The 20,419-nt window shown below is 44.0% G+C and overlaps 1 protein-coding gene across 2 annotated transcripts; it reads left to right on the plus strand.

The window, feature by feature from the left end:
* Positions 1-713: 713 nt before the first annotated feature.
* KCNG3 (potassium voltage-gated channel modifier subfamily G member 3) lies at positions 714-19,132 on the plus strand. Of its 2 annotated transcripts, none has more exons than XM_068165098.1 (2): positions 714-1,641; positions 12,699-19,132. In XM_068165098.1, exons 1-2 carry the CDS (start codon positions 986-988, stop codon positions 13,342-13,344), a joined length of 1,302 nt encoding a protein of 433 aa, XP_068021199.1. In that variant the 5' UTR covers positions 714-985; the 3' UTR covers positions 13,345-19,132. The 2 variants fall into 2 exon arrangements, with proteins under 2 accessions (XP_068021199.1, XP_068021200.1); XM_068165099.1 differs by having other exon boundaries at positions 714-1,608.
* The last annotated feature ends 1,287 nt before the right edge of the window (positions 19,133-20,419 follow it).

Raw genomic sequence — 20,419 nt, forward strand, 5'->3', positions numbered from 1 at the left:
AAAGGCTGAGGCACCCTACTCTTCCTGATGTCCATACACTATGTGCAGAGGGAAGATAAATGTCTCCTTTATCCAAACGTGCACGGAAGAGTGGGGGACGCGGGGCCCGGGCTCGGGAGAGAAACTCATATTTTGCGGGACAGCCCGGCGGCTGTGGCGAGCAGCTCGGCTCTGCGGGGGCCCGGTGGCCGCCCTGGTGGAAAGTGCGGTGGCAAACAAACGAGACAGGAGCGACAGGCGTTGGAAACCAGTTGTCTTCAATAAGGAGGGAGCGGTGCCGTGCACAAACGCTTCACTTCGAGCTTTTTTCTGAAGGAACCCTGCAGTGTCGCTTGGGTTTGGCGAACAACTTCACCCAAGTGCCGCTTTCGCGGGGCGGGCACCAGGGCTGGCGAGTGTGGACTCTCCCCCGCCGCAGCCCAAGACCGCTATCCTGAAGTGTCACCGCAAAGCCGGGTCCAGGGCGGGGGCGACGAGCGGCCGACAGCAGCACCCCGCCCTGCGGTGCGCTCCGCCATGTGCGCGGGCGGGGGAGGAGGCGTGTCCCCACCCCTCCACCGCTGCACCGCCTCCCGCTCCAGTGCCACCCGGCACTGCCGGAGCGGAGCGGCGCCGGGCGCGGAGAGGCACGGCCCCGCCATACCCCCGGCCGTGCCCCCGCCCCGGCGGGTACCTGCCGAGCCGCCCGCCTGCTGGCACTGAGGCTGCGGCCGGACCTTGGAGGGGCGTCGCAGAGAAGGGCCGCGCAGCCTTCACCGCTCCCCATCTCCTGCGCGGCCGCCGGGGCGCCCGCAGCGGCGCCTCTCTCGCCTTCCCGCCCTCCGTCCCCGCCCTTCCTCCCCACCCCGTCGCCAAGCGGGAGCCGCCGGCGGTACAAGCGGTGCCGAAGCCGGGGTCGTGATAGCCTTCACCGCCCAAGCTGCCCCACGCCTCGCCACCCTGCCCTACCCTACCCGCCCTTCCCCTCCTCCGTCCTGCCCAAGCCATGAACTTTGGCCGCGGCCCCTCGGTGGTGTTGAACGTCGGGGGCACCCGGTACTCTTTCTCCCGGGAGGTGCTGAAGGATTTCCCGCTGCGGCGGGTGAGCCGCCTCCACGGCTGCCTCTCGGAACAGGACGTGCTGGAGGTGTGCGACGACTACGACAGGGAGCGGAACGAGTACTTCTTCGACCGGCACTCGGAGGCCTTCGGCTTCATCATGCTGTACGTGCGGCACGGCCACCTGCGCTTCGTGCCGCACATGTGCGAGCTCTCCTTCTACAACGAGATGATCTATTGGGGGTTGGAGGGCTCCCACCTCGACTACTGCTGCCAGCGCCGCCTCGACGACCGCATGTCCGAGACGTGCACCTACTACGCGGCGGAAGAGCCACCGGGGGAGCCGCTCGGTGGCTCTGAAGGCAAGGGCCGGCCGCCGCAAGGAGCCGAGGGCGGGAAGTGGCTGGAGAGGATGAGGAGGACTTTTGAAGAGCCCACGTCTTCCTTGGCCGCCCAGATCCTGGCCACCGTCTCCATCCTCTTCGTCATCGTGTCCATGGTGGTGCTGTGCGCCAGCACCCTGCCCGAGTGGCGGGCGCCGGAGAACCGCAGCGTGGAGGAGCAGAGCAGGTACACAGCAGAATCAGTGAGGGAGCCCTCAGGGTAGGAGGATCCTTTATTTTCCCTTTGTCCGGTCCCCGTGTGTCCCGTCCAGTGTGTCTTGCCCTCGTCCTGATGGTCCATGGCTGTAGTCGCCGCCGGCGAAGATCGCCTGTGCGCCTTCAAACCCTGGCCCGGAGTTGGGGAGCCGAGGGGAGCGTAGGGGAGCTCCAGAGGAGCGGCGCTGCTCTGCCACTCCGGCTTGCACCGAGCTCTGCCCGCTGCCTCCGAAGGCAGGGCCCGGGTGTTGCGGTAGAGAGCGGCTAGCGGGGACCAGCGGGCAGGCTCGGATCTAGGGTAGGCAGAGCGCCGAGCAGAAGCCATCGGAATAAGGCTTCCCAGCTTTGTAAGCGCGCCTCCGCCTGTGCAGGGTCTTGGAGCTCTTGTTTCCTCGCTTTTGAGAAGCCACGGAACTCTACCCACATAGAGAAGTTCCAACCTTCCGGAAATCCTATTAGCCTTACGATTGTGGAGAAAAAAGGGAAATGAAAACCTGAAGACAATTAAATTCCCTTCTCTTTCTCCTTTGGGAAAAGCGCAATCCTGTATGGGCTCTGCCTAAATTCGGACAGGTCTCCTGGAGTAGATACAGTTCCAGCTATGGTTCTGCTCTTGTAAAACCTTGTGTGTGGGAACAGCTTTGCCCCAGTTCCTCTTTCCGACTCAGATGCTTTATGTGGGGAACACAGGAGATGGTCAGGGTCTGTATTAAGCTCCTGCGAACACATCAGCGCCTCAGTGTTTGAATGTAACAGACGTTTACATTTCATTTAGAAAAAACCGTGTAAGCACACTAAACATGACAAACAGTTGCAGAACGGGGTGTAAGGCTCGATCTCGAGATTTACTAGTAAGACAAACCCTTTTTCATGTCCTGTTACTTGAGCTTAGGGTTCCATTGATGTAGCTCTGCTGACTTAGTGTCCTTGCCCTCTCTCTCTGTTCAGTAGAGAACAGAATCAAGACCAGTCTGGATTTTTCCTATAAATAAGACAGACACATAGAGAAGAAAGTAAACATTTTCCCATGTTTGTTAGTTTTGACGTTCTTTTAAAATAGAACAGTCAACACAAAGTTCTCAGCTTCTGCCTTACAGTGGAATAGCAGCCTAGTCATTATGAAATCATCAGATTTTACTATACAGTTAATTGGAATGTGATAAATTATATCCTACTAGCCAAATTAATTCCCTGGAAAGCATTTTGATAGTTTCCATTAGCTTAATGGAAAACTGCACCTGTATTTCTCGTTGTAGCTAAGCCAAGGAACTAATCATATGAACAAAAAGAAAGTTGATACAGATTGAGAAGCTGTTGATTCCTGCTTAGATTGGGGTAGGTCAGAAGTTGCTCTTAGAGGTTCTTCCAATTAGAAAAGCCTTACTTAAGCTTTGCAAGGCTGTTTCAAAGGGAGGATGCTCTTTTGTTTTCTTTTTTAAGCAAATTGCTTAGGTACCCCCAATGAACAGAGGGAAACAGGTGCATACAGATGGTATCTACTACCATAGCCTTAACGACATTGCTCCTATCTTTGTTCATGGTGTAGGAGTCAATGACAATTTTTCTCTTGCTGAATAATTTCAGCTTGCAAAAGAATAAGGCATGTGATGTGTGATTTGTCTTTCATAGTGTCTTTGTCTTAAAGAATGTGTGTCTGATGTACACGCTGAACTTTACTTTTCTGAACAATTGCATATTGTGTACCAAGTGTTTGAAGGATACAATCCAAAATACTTCCAAGGTGCAGTGTAGCCAAGCACTTCACAGAGTGCAGGGAAGGCTGCTTTTAATACCAGAAGAACCACTATCAGTGGTGAGTTTCTTCAATACTGATACTCTGTGGAATTGCAACAACAAAAAGATAACTGTAGAAGTCTTCTAACCATCTTCCTGCAAAAGTCAGGCTGGTTCATTTCACATGTGGCATAACCCATGTGCTCATTCTCAGGAACTGATGGCAGTTTAATGGCAAATACATGGAAACAGACAGATGTGTTCCTTTCCTGTCTACAGCTGGTCAGCTGCTGAGGTGGCCGCCTTCTCTGACAGGAACTTCTTTATTTATTGCAAATGCTGAACCATGACAAACTACTTATACATGCCTTAGGATTTGACATAGCATGCCTAGTAGTCATCTGACTTTATTTCCCTTTGCTTATATTTCTTTTCTCTCTAGTTACTTGATGTAAAGTAAGTGAGATTTTCAGAACTGAAGTGGCTTATTTGAAAGGCTGACCACAGAAACCACACAGGAGTACCTGGGACTGTGAGCTCTGGTGATACTGTCCACCTTAGATGAGAAAGCTTTGAAAAATCTGGCTACTAGTTTCTGATGCAATTAAAAGTTTGAAGCCAAATTCTGTCTTTTGTTTATTGGCCCAGACTCCTCGTTGAAACAAAGAAATTCCATCTAACATGACCGTACAGTAAGGAATTTTTTTCCTTTTTTGTCAAGAGAAATTGTGACATTAATGCTCTGTGCAAGCTTTGATTCCCAGGGCACTCTAATTATTACTATGGAGACTTGACATTATTCTGAACCTTTACTTTGACAAACTTTAGAAATTGAATGGTCTTACCTAGGAGTCCTTAGGTTGTAGATTTTGGATGTAAGCTGACTATTCAGATCAGAATAAGCCACTGCTTAGAAGAGGCGAGAACTACCTCGTGAAATTCAGCAACTTTGCTATTTTTAGTCTTTCACATGCTTACTAATAGAATGCCCTGTCCTTCCCCAACTGGGTTACAGCTCAGAAAGGTGGCACCTGGATAATTTCTGTGGCTGAACTGTGGTAACCATCCCCAGAATCACTTTGGGCAGCTGTGTCTCCAGCTTACCTGGACATCATGTTTAGATGGGAGGGGATCTCTAGCTGTACAGTTTACAAAATCAGCCTCTTTAATGAGGCTTGCAGTGATGGTTACTGCAGCTGCCAGCTAATACCAGCTGTATTTATTTGCCTTGTACGCACACCTCTTCACCAGAAGAGGAACTGTATCCAGCAAACTTTTCTCAGAAACCATTACCATGTTAACACTTCATGGTGACCACACTCTGGAAGGGTGAGCAGCCTACAGCTATTTCTCATCCTGTGGAGTAACACCCTTTAGAGGGCAACAGAGAACTCCATAAATAAGGCATTTTAAGCATAGAAGCGTGAGGAATCTAACCTCTGAATTTCATGCTTCTTACAGAGAGGTTGCTTTTCCCAGGTCCATTCTCAGGTTGAAGCATGAATTATTAAATTTCTTGCATTTCAAGGTTTCTGCTCCCTTCCCTGCTTTGGCACGTTTCACTTATCAGAGCTAAAGATTTGCATCAGATTTGCACAGTTTAGGAGTAGACAGCAGGGACACCTGTCTTCCCTTCTGCTGCTTCTGCTAGTTTCAAGTCGTCTTTGCTCTCTCTCTGAACTGTGCCACTGATAATAAGCAAAATCTTTTGGGGAGAGCTTCTTAAACCTGTAATAGGAAGTAATTTGAAGCTTGCTTGACTTAACTGTCAGCACAGTTCTATCTACCTGCTGTTGTTTTTCTAATGCAAAACAGGAGTAGCCTGTTAACACCAGGGAGAGACTGTTGCCCATTTTCCACTTGCTAATCATGCTTTAATTTGTAATGAAAGAGTCCCTCAGTTGTCAAGCCTATGTGATGGCTGTGGTTTTGAGCAAAAGCATGTAAACACAGTAACTTCTCCAAACAGCATCTCTCAACAGATGCTAGTGGGTTTCTTTTCATCTTTGCAAAACATAAGCTTAAAAAGTTGCATTTGTATTTTAGACACCAGAAAATCATTATTTCTTTCTGGTGATGGAATTTCAGGAGGCTTGAATGCTCACATCCAATATTTGTTGAAAAGCAACTGGATAACTTCTTTCCTGGGAAAGCTGTAGGCTCAACCCCCCATTTTTTGCTAAGTTAAAACAGTAGGCTGAAGGTAAAGGCATGGGATGACAAAGCTAAGTTAAAAATCGTAGAATGGCTTAGGTTGGAAGGGACCTTAGGGATCATCTACTCCAACCTCCCCGCCATGGACAAGGATGTCTCTCAACTAGCACTTGGCTGCTCAAGGCCTCATCCAACCTGGCCTTGAACACCTCCAGGGAGGAGGCATCCACAACCTCCCTCAGCAGCCTATTCCACAGTTCCATGTTGCTGACAAAGATGTTAAACAGCACTGGACCCAGTACAGATCCCTGAGGAACTCCACTTGTCACTGGTCTCCACCTGGACGTTGAACCATTAATCACAACCCTTTGAGTTCATCTAGCCCATTCCTTATCCATCACAGTCCTTCTATCAAGTCCATGTCTCATTTTAGAGACAAGGATGTTGTGTAGGATGGTGTCATCTGCCTTACACAAGTCTAGGTAGATGATGTCAGTTGCTCTTTCCTTATCTACCAGAGCTGTAACTCTGTCATGGGTCACCAGGTTTGTCAGGCACAATTTGTCCTTTGTGAAGCCATGTTGGCTGTCATGGATCATCTTGTTATGCACCTTAGCGCAGTTATCAGGAGGATCTGCTCTGTGATCTTGCTTGGCACAGAGGTGAAAAAAAAAACCACAAAAGAAACCCCATGGATGTGAATTCTAACAAATTTACAAGCTTTCTGGAAAGTAGAAATAACACAAAGGTCAAATAAGTATCCCTGCCTGACCACAGGAGAACATACATGAGCTTAGCACAGCTAGGTACCACTCATGTTCAAAGTACACAGAGAAGCTGCTGAGGACCCTGGGGCTCAAGATGTTCATATCCATGTGTCCCCTGAGAGCCATGAAAGGTGTTTGCCTTTTCCCTGGGGAGTGCTGGGTGATTACAGCCTCCCGCGTGAGTTACTGGAGTTAAATTCATGAAGACATACCATTGCTACCAAAGCAGGGACAGCAAGGAAGAAAAGCCAGCAAGGGTTTTAAAATGCAGGGAAACTGGCTGTGGCCACTGGTTCTGTGGCCTTTACTCAGCAATGAGTTGGAAACCTTGCTGATTAAAAATAAGACATTTGCTGAAATGACTTAGAGCCTTTCTCAGCAGGAATTTGATCATTCTGGCTACAGCTTGGGTGTTTTTCAGGTTTAATGTGCTTTACATGGAAATAGGCTTCAGCAGCAATGTAACAAATCAGTGCTGACAGACTTTAATCCTGTCATATACTTGTCTTTAGTAATACTGTTTTCCTCATGTGTCCTGTTGTGCATGTTTTATTTACAAGCATGATAGATAACAGAGCCACTTGCAAATATTTTGGCTAGATTTCAACCAACTCAGCAGGGGTTATTGGAAGTACACAAATTGGCACACTGGGCTAAAGGGTAATGCTAAGTTGAAAAACTTGAAGACATTCACAATATGATTTTGTTAGTAACAAGTAAGTCTTGTTAAAGGTAGAAAACGTTACTGAAGTGGTCTGAAATCACTTACTCTGAAAGGAAGTTGTCAGAGGGAAGAGAAAACTGAGCAGTGATGGGAGTACAGCGGAAACAAGGCTCACGAGGGCTTCGTTTTCCATTTGTGGACAAGACTCATGAAAGCAATTTTGAAAGACTGAAATAGCAAGAGGCTTAACATTTTGGGGAAAAAACTCTTATTTCACGTGCTTAGGTCTGGGACAATGAACAGTAAGTTTGAGCAGAAATAACCTGTAACTCAATAAAAATTAGGACTTTTCCTCTGGTTATTTGGACATTTTGGGAGACTCTTCAAGGACACATTTCATGAGTTTGGTTTTCGTTTCCCCTCTCCTTTTTCAATACCAACTATTTTAAAATTGAACTGATGCAGGGGAAAAGCAACCAAAAAACTGTGGTGGAAATACATTTTACCAAGTAAATCATTTAGTTACAGATTTGAATACCTCATTATCCAATGAACTGCAATAAGAGGCAGTCTGTCCTGGGAAGAGGCAGCAAATATTTTAAGAATTAATGGAAGAACTGCAATAGTTTTAGTTTCCTGTGTGCACACATTTTATTTGGCCCCAGCTTCATACTTGGGTAGTCCTCTTGAGGACTAACTGTTAAATTTGCTTTCCTTATTAGATGATATCTATCCATTGATAAGGTCAGCTATAAAGATAAGTCACTACAAGACGAGGGAGAGGGAGGCTTTGATCCCTGTGCACCCTACGAAGTCGGCAGGGGAAGGTGCTGAGTCGCTGAACTTCTCTCCAGATGGTGCCTCCTCGAAGGAGGAAAACTCTGTTCCCACCGTCCACCAAAATGGGTATTGGTATCCAGGCCACAGGCCATGAGGAATGCCACAGCCTTTCACTGGCAACAAGGGGTAACACTGACTATGGCTACATGTGGTGTGAGCAGGTTGATGACCTGCTCAGCTGGGTGGCACTGCTCCAAGATGAAGTGATGGAGCTCAGGGAAGAGGTGAGTAGGTTAAAAAACAGCACAGAGGATGAGAGGGCAATTGATGATTTCCACAAACTGATCTGTACAAAATGGAGTGGGTGGTAACTTTTCATGGCGCAGAGGATTCCATTTCCTCTCATCAGCAAGCCCCACTGCCTTCCTGTAGCAACCCACAGGAGCAGAGTCACTGGAACAGGTTTCTGCCTGATGCAACAAATGGAGCAAGTGTGTTCTTTTAAGAAGAGCAGCACCTGCAGTGGCCTTGCAGAACAAGTATGAAGCTCTCAGGAGGAACTGGCTGAGAGCAAGGACGAGGGAAGGCCAGAAGTGCCACCAAGGCTGACTTCCCTCAGGCTGGACATCAAAACTGTCCCTGAAAAGGAAAATTCATGAGTCATTGTAGGAGACTCCCTGCTGAGGGGAGCACAAGGCCCAGTGTGCAGACTGAGCTCTGCTGTCTCCCTGGTGCCCAAGTAAAGGACATCATAGGAAAACTTCCCACCCTTGTGAGGCCTTCAGATTATTACCCACTTCTGTTTTTTCAGGTGGGTAGTGATGATGTAGCAACAAGAGGCTCACAATCAATTAAAAGAAGTTTCAGGCCCTTGGGGCAACTGGTAAAAGGATCAGGAGCTCAAGTTGTGTTCTCCTCCATCCCTCTGACAGCAGCAATGGATGAGGGAATATATAGGAAGAGCCACCAGGTCAATCCATGGCTCCAGGACTGGTGCTGTTGACAGGGCTTTGGGTTTTACAATCACAGATTGGTAGACAGAGCTCCAGAGCTGTGAGCAACAAATGGGTTGCACTCGTCCCAGAGGGGCATAAGGAGTCTGGGGCAGGAGTTGGCAGGGCTCATTGATAGGGCTTTAAACTAGATTTGAAGGGGAAAGGGTTAATAATCTCATGCCTGCCTGTGACACGCTGGGCTAGATGTGTACAAGCTCTTCAGGAAGGACAGGCAGGGTAGGAGGGGACGAGGTGTTGCCAGTGACCAGCTAGAATCAGTGAAGCTCCACCTGGGCAAGGATGATGAGCTGGTTGAGTGCACATGGGTTAAGATTAAAGGGAAGGCGGGAAGGTGATGTTACAGTAGGGGTCTGTTACAGGCGACCTGACCAGCAGAACCAAGCCTATAAGGCCTTGCATAAGCATAAGTGATTCAAGACAGGCATCATGGCTTTACTAGGGGCAAATCCTGCCTGCCTAAGCTAGTGGCTTTATGATAAAGTGACTGTGTCCGTGGATAAGGGACAACCTATGGATGTGGTCTGTCTGGACTTCTGCAAGGCTTTTGACGCAGTCCCCAGCAACGTCCTACTTACCAAGTTGGAGAGATATGGATTTGAAGGGTGGACTGTTCAGTGGATAAGGAATTGGCTGGATGGTCACATCTAGAGGGTAGTGCTCAATGGGTCAAAGTCTAGATGGAGAGCAGTGACAAGTGGTGTGACTCAGAGGTCCGCACTGGGACCTTTAATATTTTTACCAATGATACAGTGGGATCAAGTGCACCATCTGCAGGTTTGTAGATGACACCAAGCTGAGTGGACCTGGACAAGCTGGAGAGGTGTGCCCAGGTGTACCTCATGAGATTCAGAAAGACCAAGTGCAGGGTTCTGTACCTGGGCAGGAGCAATCCCACTATCAATACAGACTGGGGGATGAGGTGATAGAAAGCAGCCCTGTGAAAAAGAGCTTGGGGGTGCTGATGGATAAGAAACTGGACATGAGCAGACAGTGTGCACTTGCAGCCCAGAAAGCAAATCACATCCTGGGCTGTATCAAAAGATGTGTTGCCAGCAGATCCACAGAGGTGATTCTGCCACTTTGCTCTGGAGTACTGCATCCAGGTCTGGAGCCCTCAATACAGGAAAGACATGGAACTGACGGAGTGGGTCCAGAGAAGGACCATGAAAATGATCAGGGACCTGTGCTACAAAGACATGCTGGGGGAGCTGGGGTTGTTCAGCCTGGAAAAGAGGAGTTTCTAGGGAGACCTAATAGTGACCTTCCAGCACCTGAAGGGGGCTACAAGAAGGATGGAGAGAGACTGTTTAGAAAGGCCTGTGGTGATAGGACAAGCAGCAATGGCTTCAAACTAGAGAAGAGTATATTTAGACTGGATGTTAGGAACAAATTCTTTACTAAGAGGGTAGAGGAACACTGGAACAGGTTGCGAGGGCAGGTGGTTGGGGCCCATCCATGGAGATACTCAGACAGAAGTGGCTTCATGTTCAGAGGCCCTGGTTCTCTTGGGGATTTCAATCACCCTGATATCTGTTGGAGGGACAACACAGCAAGGCACCAGCAATCCAGGATGTTCCTCCAAATGCTGGATAAACCAACAAGAAAAGGTGCTGTGCTGGACCTTGTTCTCACTAACAGGGAGGGGCTGGTGACCAGTATGAGGCTTAGGGACAGTCTTGGCTGCAGTGACCACAATGTGCTGGAATTTCAGATCCTTGGGGCATCTAGGAGGATGTGTCCCAAGCTTATGACCCCAGACTTTATGCATGCAGACTTTGATTGCTTCAGGGATCTGCTGGCCAAAGTATCATGGGACAAAGCCCTAGAGAGAAGGGAGGGCCAAGGACAGCTGATCCATATTCAAGGATCACCTTCTCTGTGTCCAGGAGCAAAGTATACCCACAAAATTTAAGTCAGGAAAGAATGACAGGAGACCTGCCTGGATGAGCAAGGAGCTCCTAGACACATTGTCACACAAAAAGAAACTCTACAAGGAGTGGGAAAAGGACAGCTGGAATGGGGGCATGTAAGGAAGCTGCCCGAGCAGCAAGAGCCCTGGTTAGAAAAGCTAAAGCTCAGTTAGAATGAAATCTGACCAGGGAGAGCAAGGGGAACAGCAAAAGTTTCTGTAGGTAGATTAATGGCAAAAGGAAGACTAGGAAGGTGTGGGCCCCTCAGAAAGGAAATGGGAGAACTAGTGGCAAGTGATGTGGAGAAGGCCAAGGACTGATTTTACTAGGGAGAGTCTATAGTATTTCCTCATCATGTGTGAAAAGGATTGAAAACATCTTTTTTGCTTCAGTGTACAGGAATGACAGTCCCCACTCACGCAGTAGCTTTGATGCATCCTGTGTACAACTTCTGCTTAGATGACATTATGAGCTGAGCATTTTTAAGAAGAAATCTGCATCTGAGGTAGTTACTACTCACTGTCATTATGAAAAGAAGCCCTAGTATTTTCAAAAGCCTGGTTTTTAAGACAAGACATAATTCTTGAGCAAGCTATTTTTGAGATTCAGAGGTCCTTCTGTCAAAAGACACTAACCAGAACAAGTGTTCTATAAGCCATTTATGAATAAAGGCCTCCAGCTCACAGAATTTCTGTCATTATTCACTAAACAAGAAAAGCAAGGTCTGATTTTATCTGAATAACTATTTAAGTAATATATTTATATTCCGTTAAAGTTGCTGTGGCTTTGTACCTTATGACTTCATGTCAACTGGCCATTTTTAGCATAAAACTAAAGTGAATGAATGAACAAAATGAAATTAATAAGAAATTCAATCCAGCACTTGGGTGTGTGAAACATTTATGAAAGTTAGTTCATGAAGTCTGTTAGTGCAATTGCAGTAGGTACAGAAGAGTGTTGCCTTTCTAGCAGGCCATTTGTCGTCTCAATAGATTTCAGACCTGGTGAAATATTATGCAGATGTGCTAGGGAAGCAAAATTTTAGGTTTGGAATGTCAGTTGCATTATTACTTGCAATCATTGCATTTCTACTGACTCTGCCTTGTTGGGTTCCCTGCAAAAGAGCAAAAGTGGTTCTGTGTACTATTCTCAAATCCCCACTCTCATGTCAGTTTGGTTTCAGACCTGTTGCTGTAGAGTAGCATTTTCATCTTCTGTTTCCACCTTCTGCTGATTTTGAGTTGAGACAGTCTTTTCTTATTCACTGCACTGGGACTTGAAAATATTTAAGAACCTAGTGAAATCACCACCTTCCAGAATTTCTTACAGTTACTATTTGATTTGCAAGATGATCTTGCCTATGGCTGTGTTGCCTGTTGCAACACAGATTAGGTGGAGTTACATTTAAAATAATAATTAAAAAACCCCCAGTAATGCAGAGCAGTCATAAAAAAGAGGACACAGGGTTATTACTTTGTTCACCCAATGAAGAAAAATAAAACACTGTCTCTATTTAACGGCAGTACCTGGGATGCAAACCAGACACATTGGTTTTGGCTGGTTCCAGAAGAGCCAATTTGCATGAATTCCCTAATGCAAAAGCTGCTTTCTGCTTTCTCCACTTCCATTTTCGTTTAGCAGTCTAATTCTGTACCTTGCTGTTCATTGATCCACAGTCCTTGTCATTCCCCAGTGGATCAGGCCTCAGAGGTTTAAAAGAAAAAAACCCAACCAAAACCCAACCAAACTTGAGTTCTTGTTTGATAATGTTATGCATTGGCATCAGTGGCATACCCTTTCCTGCAGGGTCCAGGTTTTGCAGTCATATTTGCTCAGTGTTAGGCAACCAATGTAAACTTCTCATTGGATCCTCCAGTTAATTGCTGAAATCTAGTGCCACATGTATAGGATAAGAACAGCATGGCTTTCTGTTTGTCCTTTTTTGAGCATCAGTTTGGTAATGTCCGTGAGCAAGCCAAACATCCACTAAAGCTTTTGCACAAAACATAAACACTGCACTTTGTTTCTTTTGACAGGATAATCGAAGCTATCTGCATAGGCTGGTTCACTGCAGAGTGCATTGTGAGGTTCATCGTCTCTAAAAACAAGTGTGAGTTTGTCAGAAGACCTCTCAACATCATTGATTTACTGGCAATTACTCCTTACTACATCTCTGTTCTAATGACAGTTTTCACAGGGGAAAATTCACAGCTTCAGAGGGCTGGAGTCACCTTGAGGGTCTTAAGAATGATGAGGATTTTTTGGGTGATTAAACTGGCTCGTCATTTCATTGGCCTTCAAACACTTGGTCTGACTCTGAAGCGTTGTTACAGAGAGATGGTGATGCTACTTGTCTTTATCTGTGTTGCTATGGCAATTTTCAGTGCACTTTCCCAGCTTCTTGAAAATGGGCTGGACTTGGGAACAAAGAATAAGGATTATGCCAGCATTCCTGCTGCTTGTTGGTGGGTGATCATCTCAATGACCACTGTTGGTTATGGTGACATGTGTCCCATCACTGTACCAGGAAGGATTCTTGGAGGAATTTGTGTGGTTAGCGGTATTGTTTTACTAGCCTTGCCAATCACTTTTATTTATCACAGCTTTGTGCAGTGTTACCACGAGCTCAAGTTCCGATCTGCTAGATATGGTAGAAGCCTCTCTGCTGAATTCTTAAATTGACCAAACTTACATTTTGTTGTAGTTACTTGCTAAGCTTTGTCTTAGAAGACAATGGTGGAAGGTCCCTTTGCGTGTCCTCCTTGACTGGATGGTCCTATGGAACCACATTCTCACCAGCCTGGAGAAAGCCCGTCACCATTCAGACAGGAAGGATGGCCATCGGCCTTGGGCACCTTGCAGGGAGAGGGAGCGAAGGTTCAAATTTGAGAGAACAAAATTATCAAAAGAAGATCCAGAGGTCCTCCACTAGACCAGTCTGGTCTTCAATTTGCCTTTCCACACAAAAGCAGAATAAAAAAATGGGCTTAAATGCCATTCCCATAGCTACATCGGATACTATTCTAAGCAACATGTAGCAGAAGTTTTTCAAAGATTTCAGTATCTAAATGCTCTGTAGAGGCATTGGTAACTTCTTGCACTTAGATAACTAAATTAGATGCTGAAGGAGAATCATTGCTACTTTTAAGTTTTGCAACAGATTAGAGCTGGTTCTGTAACTCAGGAAAGATGAGGAAGACTTGTAGGGCAAAAAGTCTTGCAGCCCGATCCTGATCTTGGATGCCGCACACACATCTTTTGTAAAACGAGTGAGGCCTGTGGCTTTGCTCTGAAATGGGTAATTCAAAGAAGTGCAAGAAGTGCACCTCTGAATATCGTACCAAGGACTTCCTTAGACCAAATTAAATTCTTCTCTGGAACCAAATTATTAGTAGAAGCAGGTGTTACACTTTACAAGATCAGCAGAAAAAAATAATCAGGCATCGATAAATATATTTTCTGGTAGCTTAGTAGAGGAGCTCTCCAAACTTTACTTATGTTTAGTTCAATTCCATCCACCCAAAGTTACATACTCATGAGCATAGATTTTCCCCTTCCCCCCCATTTAATGAAACATATATATCATACTGAAAGTTCTCTACGACAAGGTGTAAGACTTCATCACGTGACCCAGTCTGGAGAAAGCACAGGAAAGCAAGAGTAGCTGCTCCCTGTCAGATCATGATGTTAAAATTCTGCAGTCCTTACTGAAGGATACACTTCAATGGAAATTTTTTAAACAACTGTAAAAAGCCCAGAGCATACCAAAGAAAGCAAAATATAGAAGTACAAGTTTGCTTTGGCAAAAATGGTGTATTCCCCAATGTAACTAGGAAATTAAAATGAAACGAGTTAGGTTCTGAAATACTGTTCACTACATTTCTTGTGTAGTACTGGTTAGTTGCATCATTTAGTATCATCCTGAAAGGCTGCTGTGTGCAGTGAGATAAAAGCAGTAAGGTACAGCTTTACACAGGTGGGTACCAACAAACATCAACAAGGAGCTTTCTTATCAATGGAAGTTCAGAGTCACCGGCGTAGTTGAATTTGGTGTGCTTGCCTGAACATACTGCATTTACTGTTACTATGCTGTAGAGGCATCTTTTATGTACATACTCGTTAAAACCTTTAGAAGTAAAATGAATACCACCTAGCAAACACGCCTCTGGGACTGCGCACTCGAAGGTCGATGTTGGTCGGTAACCAGGATGTTGAAGGCTCTACCCTCAGAGCTGGAAAAAAATCATTGAAGTGGTCTTGCTCTGAAGTAGTCTTAAAGAATTACATTCAAATGCAGTTTTTCTGAGGACCTGAAAAGCATTTTAGTAGCCTGCTTCCAGACAAGCTTGACTTTCCCTTAAATAGTTTTTCAATACTACATCATTAAGTAACATTGCAGCCATACTCTGATTCCTGCCACTGACACATTCTGGTGTTCAGATGAGCTCTGTAGTTCCTCGTACCACTGTATTTATGCCTTTTATGTCTGAGTCATGTTGTTCAGAAATTGGCTCCAGCATTCCACAGAGAGGTGAATATGAGATAAGCAAAAATGTCTTTCATAGGTGAGATTCACAGCTGATGTTAGTTAGGCAAGTGGTGACTTCAGAGGCACTTAGATGTTTTATACCAGTGAAGATGCTGGCTCTGTGTTCCTGCATGTGTACCTATATATATCCTGCATATATTATAGTCAGTTGAAATGGTTTGGGTGGTTTTTTTTTTTTTTCTCCTCACAAAAAATTTTCTACTTGACAAAACTAAGTTTCAGACATTAATCCAAACACAGCTGTTGAAGAAATTGACATTTTCATCTGCTAATGAAAAGTTTGACAATAATAAAACCATTTTCAAGGAGGAGAAACCCCTGTCCTTTCTGTATTCTGCTCCAATGTCTTTCCCCATTAAAAATAGGCTTAAAAATTCCACACCAAGAGCATAGCTCTACAGATTTTTCTACACTGTTCTTAACTATTGGGAAAACCACTATTATTGGTAAAACTTCCTTTGGTTTTAGTCCATGTATTGTAGTTAACCAAACCAATACTCTGAAAATACAACCCTCCTCCCACAAAACGCCCAAACCTTCATCGCAGTGACAATAGTTTGCAATTGATACAGAAGGAGAATATACTTCAAAGTACGTTGCCATCTTGATTTCAAAGACAAGATAAAATGGATTTCAGCACTACCTGTAATTCTAATATTTAGATGCCCATACAAAGGGAAAAAAAACGAATGCACATAATAGTGTAAACACCAATTTGCACCACAAATCATGTTGTGTTAACGATTAAGGACAGGAAGTTTTCCAAGATCCAGGTTATATGTGGTAAACAAACTAATTGTTTGGTCATTTATAAAGACTTTTCCAGATAAAGAAACATTTCCCAGTGCTAAAATATCATCCGATGAAAATAACCCTGTAAAAGAGTAAGTCTGTGGAGATTGTCTCATACTGTTTGTTGGGTTTTTTTAACCAGCATATGTTCACTTTCTGTATGTTGAAATGTGAACAGAATGACCTAATGTATTTTTTAACTTGAGTTATAATAAAATATTTTGAAACTGCTCTATAGAAGCCCACCAAGGAGGGAGGCTGGGGTGGAGGGTTTTTTGCTTTTTTTATTGTTGTATGATTATCAGTGTGTAGCCTTTGGTTTCCTTAGAAACCAGGCTGAAGTAACATGATCTCAGTGGTAGCCTTAAAACACAGTTTTACAGTGAGCAAATGGGGTTCATGACTTCTGGCTATTTTCGATGGACCAGTGCTTTGCAGTGAAACTTAAAACTCCCTGAATTAAATGTGTAGTAAAAAATGAGCATGTTTAGTAAAACTGATGAAACTGTTTTATTAAAAGTTTACTTGAGACTGCCTTTTGTGCAGAGACAGGGTGCAAGGCTCTGTTTCACAGTACAGCATTTTGAAGCCAAATGAAGGCAAACTGGCTCATTTCCGATCATTAGCAGTTTGAACCCTATACAAGAAATTCTTCATGGGCAGTACCTCTTTCAGTATCTCAGACATTCACAGTGGGAACAAATTGGATGAAATATAATAAGATGGGATAAATTAAGACAGCTTATGTAATTGTGATCCAGCCTTCCTGCTTTATCTGAAACCAAAACTCCTGCAAGTGAGTTCTGAACTGCCGTCGTACATCGTGATGACAGCATAGGTTGGTCATTCATTATGTACGTAATAGGTTCAATCTTTAGGACTGACCACTCGGATCAATATGGGCTGATTTGAAGTGGTTCTATCAGCATAGGGATTGGACATTTAAATATGTGATATTACCTCCTACTGTGCAATGGCTTACCCAAGAGCACAGAGCAGCAATTTTGAGGAAAATAAAATACCCTGTTAATAGAAGGTTCATCTTTGAAACCCCAAGTATTTGCAAGAAAAGGCACCAGGCTTTCATATCCCATGCACAATTTGTGCCTGTAAAGGAATCAGTCTTCAGCTTTTGTAGCATTCAACCTTCATGTTTTCTAAATAAAACTGAAGTCTTTATAGGTTCAAAACACTTATCTCTTCCCCTCTGGGTGACAACTACAAAAATCTTACCAGATATGAATGTCTGCCAAGAAGTGGTCATATGCACATACCAGCCAGCTAAATTCAGCACCCAAACCAGCCAGTTTCCTGGGAACCAGCACAACGAACAAGGTCTGCTGTGATCTGATTTTCTTCCACCTAAGAGGTTCAGGATAAAACTACCAATTTAACTTTGAGAATTTGAAGTACCCTGAAAATTTTAGAATGATCTTTTCAAATGAGCTTCCGAGGAAACATTTTGTGGAAAATTAGGCAAGCTGTGTATAGCTAAAGATACAATAGAGCTTTGTATTTTTTTTTTCACTATGGTCTTTAAAAAGGAAGTCGACTTCATTTCCCATTATTTGTTTGCAAAAGCAAACACGCAGGTCAGTATATGTGCTGCTACTTAAACTTGCTACATAAAATAGATCCCTGTTTAAAATAAGTAGACTTAGGTCTTCCAGCTTTGCGAGAGCTGTAACAGTTTACATTAGCTGAAAAGCTGTCCCAGCCCATATGGAAAGAACACCACGATGCTGGTTTTACAGTGACAAACATTCGATGTATGGTCTGTGGAGTGCAACACAAATCAGGGAGTATCTTTTGCAGAATGACAGCATAGATTTGAGCATCAAGATGGCTGCACCGCGACTGATAATCTGCTTGACAGGAAATTCTCAGAGCCACAGGAGAATAAACGTGAATGTTTGCAACTGCACATTTTAGACTCCTTTATTCTTTACAAATGCAAAGGTTTTTAATTTTATAGAACATTATTTTATATATTGTTTGCTTATCTGTAAACAAAAATGTATAGTATAATTTGAAAAGGTAATAAATGTGTTTTCTTGATGTGAATATGGAATCAGATGCATAAAGCGACATAATAAAATTTGCTGGTCTTGTTGCTGTGTCTCATGGACTGCTGGTCAAAACACAAATGTTTATAAAATGTGGTCTTTTTAGTGAATGAATTCTGTGGCTATTCCTATTACATTGTATCTCAGTAAAAACTTCCCTACACCAAGTTTTGGCTACTGAGAAGTCTGCCGTTTATAACCAGGGAGTTTTACGCAACAGAAAACACAAATATGTGATCTAGAATTTAGTCTGAGCCAGAAAATAAACCTGTGAAGGATTCTTCTCCAGCAGCCAAATATCTATTAGAATTATGAACAACAGAACTATCAATGGAAAAAAAAAAAAAGCAGCCATGTAATGCATGCATTATTCCTCAGGAATCCTAAGAACAAATCTGGAAAAATTGATTGAATTTGTCTTCAGGTTCACTGAACTGTATTAAACCAAAACAAAACAAAAGATCAACACAGTGTTCATTCTGGAATTTCAAAACAGCCAGAAGCTTCACCAGTGCAGTGCTGGTGTCACTGTGCACAGATGTGAGACAGTCCAGCACCAGATTTTTCTTTAAATGTTGCCATTTCAAAAGTAATTCCAAAAATAATCCTAACCAATGTTCTTTCCACAAAGTTTGAGTATTTTGAGAGATCACTGAATTGTGAACTCCTCTGGCAGCAGCCCCCTGCATTGTTCTGAGAATGAGCACATTTTTTGTTTAGGAATCATGCGCATTTTCACTTCTCGTATTTTATGTATCAGTTTTCAGAATGTTCCATGGAATCAGTCGGTGAAGACACAAAGCAGGTCTCTACACAGTCATATTCTAGAAGTGGTTTTATAAAAGAACTTCTAAAATACTTTGGAAACAGAACTTTTTGAAATGTTTTAACATTGTTATTGTTTTGCAGATGTGCTCAGCACTTACACCTCCTAGCAATCTGATCTGCAGCTGTCAATACATAGGCCTTCCCAAAGTGCTGTTGATTCTCGCTGTCTAAAGAAACATTTTATACATTTGTTTGCCATGAGGATTTAATAAATAAAAGCAAGTAAAAAACAAAACAGTGGAGAGTGTCATTAAAATCTAGGATCAGTCCTCCACTTCGGTTTTTATGTTTCTTGTCACTGCTGTTTTACCAATATTGAAGTAGCAACTTGGCTCTTCAGGGAGGACTAGGCTTCTGTTGTACTAAGTGCTCTACAACCATGAAGCAAAATTAGAGTGCTGTTCCCCAAGAACCATATAGTCTAAGTCTGAAACACAAAACTAAACTATGCAGACAACAGTGCTAGCTAACGGCATGGCATTTCTCTGTAGCTCGAGTATACCTTACCTGTGTGTTAAGTCTGATGCACTTTGTAAGTACTAAGTGTTCAAAGACTTTTCTTTTTTCCTTTTCAATTTAGAGAGGCTCCCAGAAGATGCAGGACTTAGAAGACAGTCTCTTTGATAGCTGTACCAGCTGTGCCAGGACAGTGCAGCCTCTAACCGTGATTTCTGCTGTTAGGGTTTAATATCTGACTTTGATATCATTTGATGGGATGCTATGAATGAGTAACATTAGGATAAACCCTCGATGCCACATTGTCATCCAATCCTCAGAGTGTATTTACTAAGTACAGTCGTGCAGAGGCCCACCAGGAAGCATGAGTAACAAAATTACTTCAATAAAAAATAACTAAATGTAAATCTACGCGTGTGGATTCCTTCTAGAGAGTCCTTCTTACAGCCCTCAAAATTACACAGATTCCTTGAGTAGCCCTGCTTTTGTGTGCAGTATCTTTAGGCTGTGCATATTGGTTCCTTTGATACCAATGGAGCCTCCACATCACAGAAGCTTTTAGGTCTCCATTGACTCTAGAGGCTTAAAACCCAGATATGTCTGAAAAGAAATGCCCTCTTCAAGGGAGTCAGGCAACCAGAAGTGAATAAAAGTTAGCTAAGATGAAGTTTGCTTTGTTTTAGAAAATCTATTTGCTATCTGGGTTATGGAAGACAAAAGTTTGGGATGTAAGTGCCAGCTTACCCTCAACACAAGATCAGGGCCTAGGAAGCTCATCTGCTTCCCTCTTCATAGCAGATTCCACCTTCAGCATGTCTCTTGTTTTCTTAGACCTCTCTCTTTTCACCTGATCCTCACTCAAGGAGCACTAAAGTATTAACACCCAAGGACTGAAGCCGTTGTTACGTTTGCATCCTCTTCATGTAGACTGTCCCATTCCCATTTGAAATGCAGTTCAACTCCAGATTAGATAGCTGAGAATAAGCATCCATATATTTCTCTGTCTCAGTGTTGGATAACAAGTTCTCTCCTCCCCCACAGTAAATGTCATACATAATGGTAAGAA

This window comes from Melanerpes formicivorus, unplaced genomic scaffold, assembly GCF_026170545.1.
Source record: "Melanerpes formicivorus ecotype bairdi unplaced genomic scaffold, bMelFor1.0.p_v2 SCAF_84, whole genome shotgun sequence".
Classification (NCBI taxonomy): Eukaryota; Metazoa; Chordata; class Aves; order Piciformes; family Picidae; genus Melanerpes; species Melanerpes formicivorus.

Excerpts from the sequence above, each read along its gene's own strand:
- KCNG3 (XM_068165098.1), top strand. The coding sequence starts at position 986 with ATGAACTTTGGCCGCGGCCCCTCGGTGGTGTTGAACGTCGGGGGCACC. Across the intron at positions 1,642-12,698 it reads TCAGTGAGGGAGCCCTCAGG|GATAATCGAAGCTATCTGCA; the intron begins GTAGGAGGATCC and ends TTCTTTTGACAG.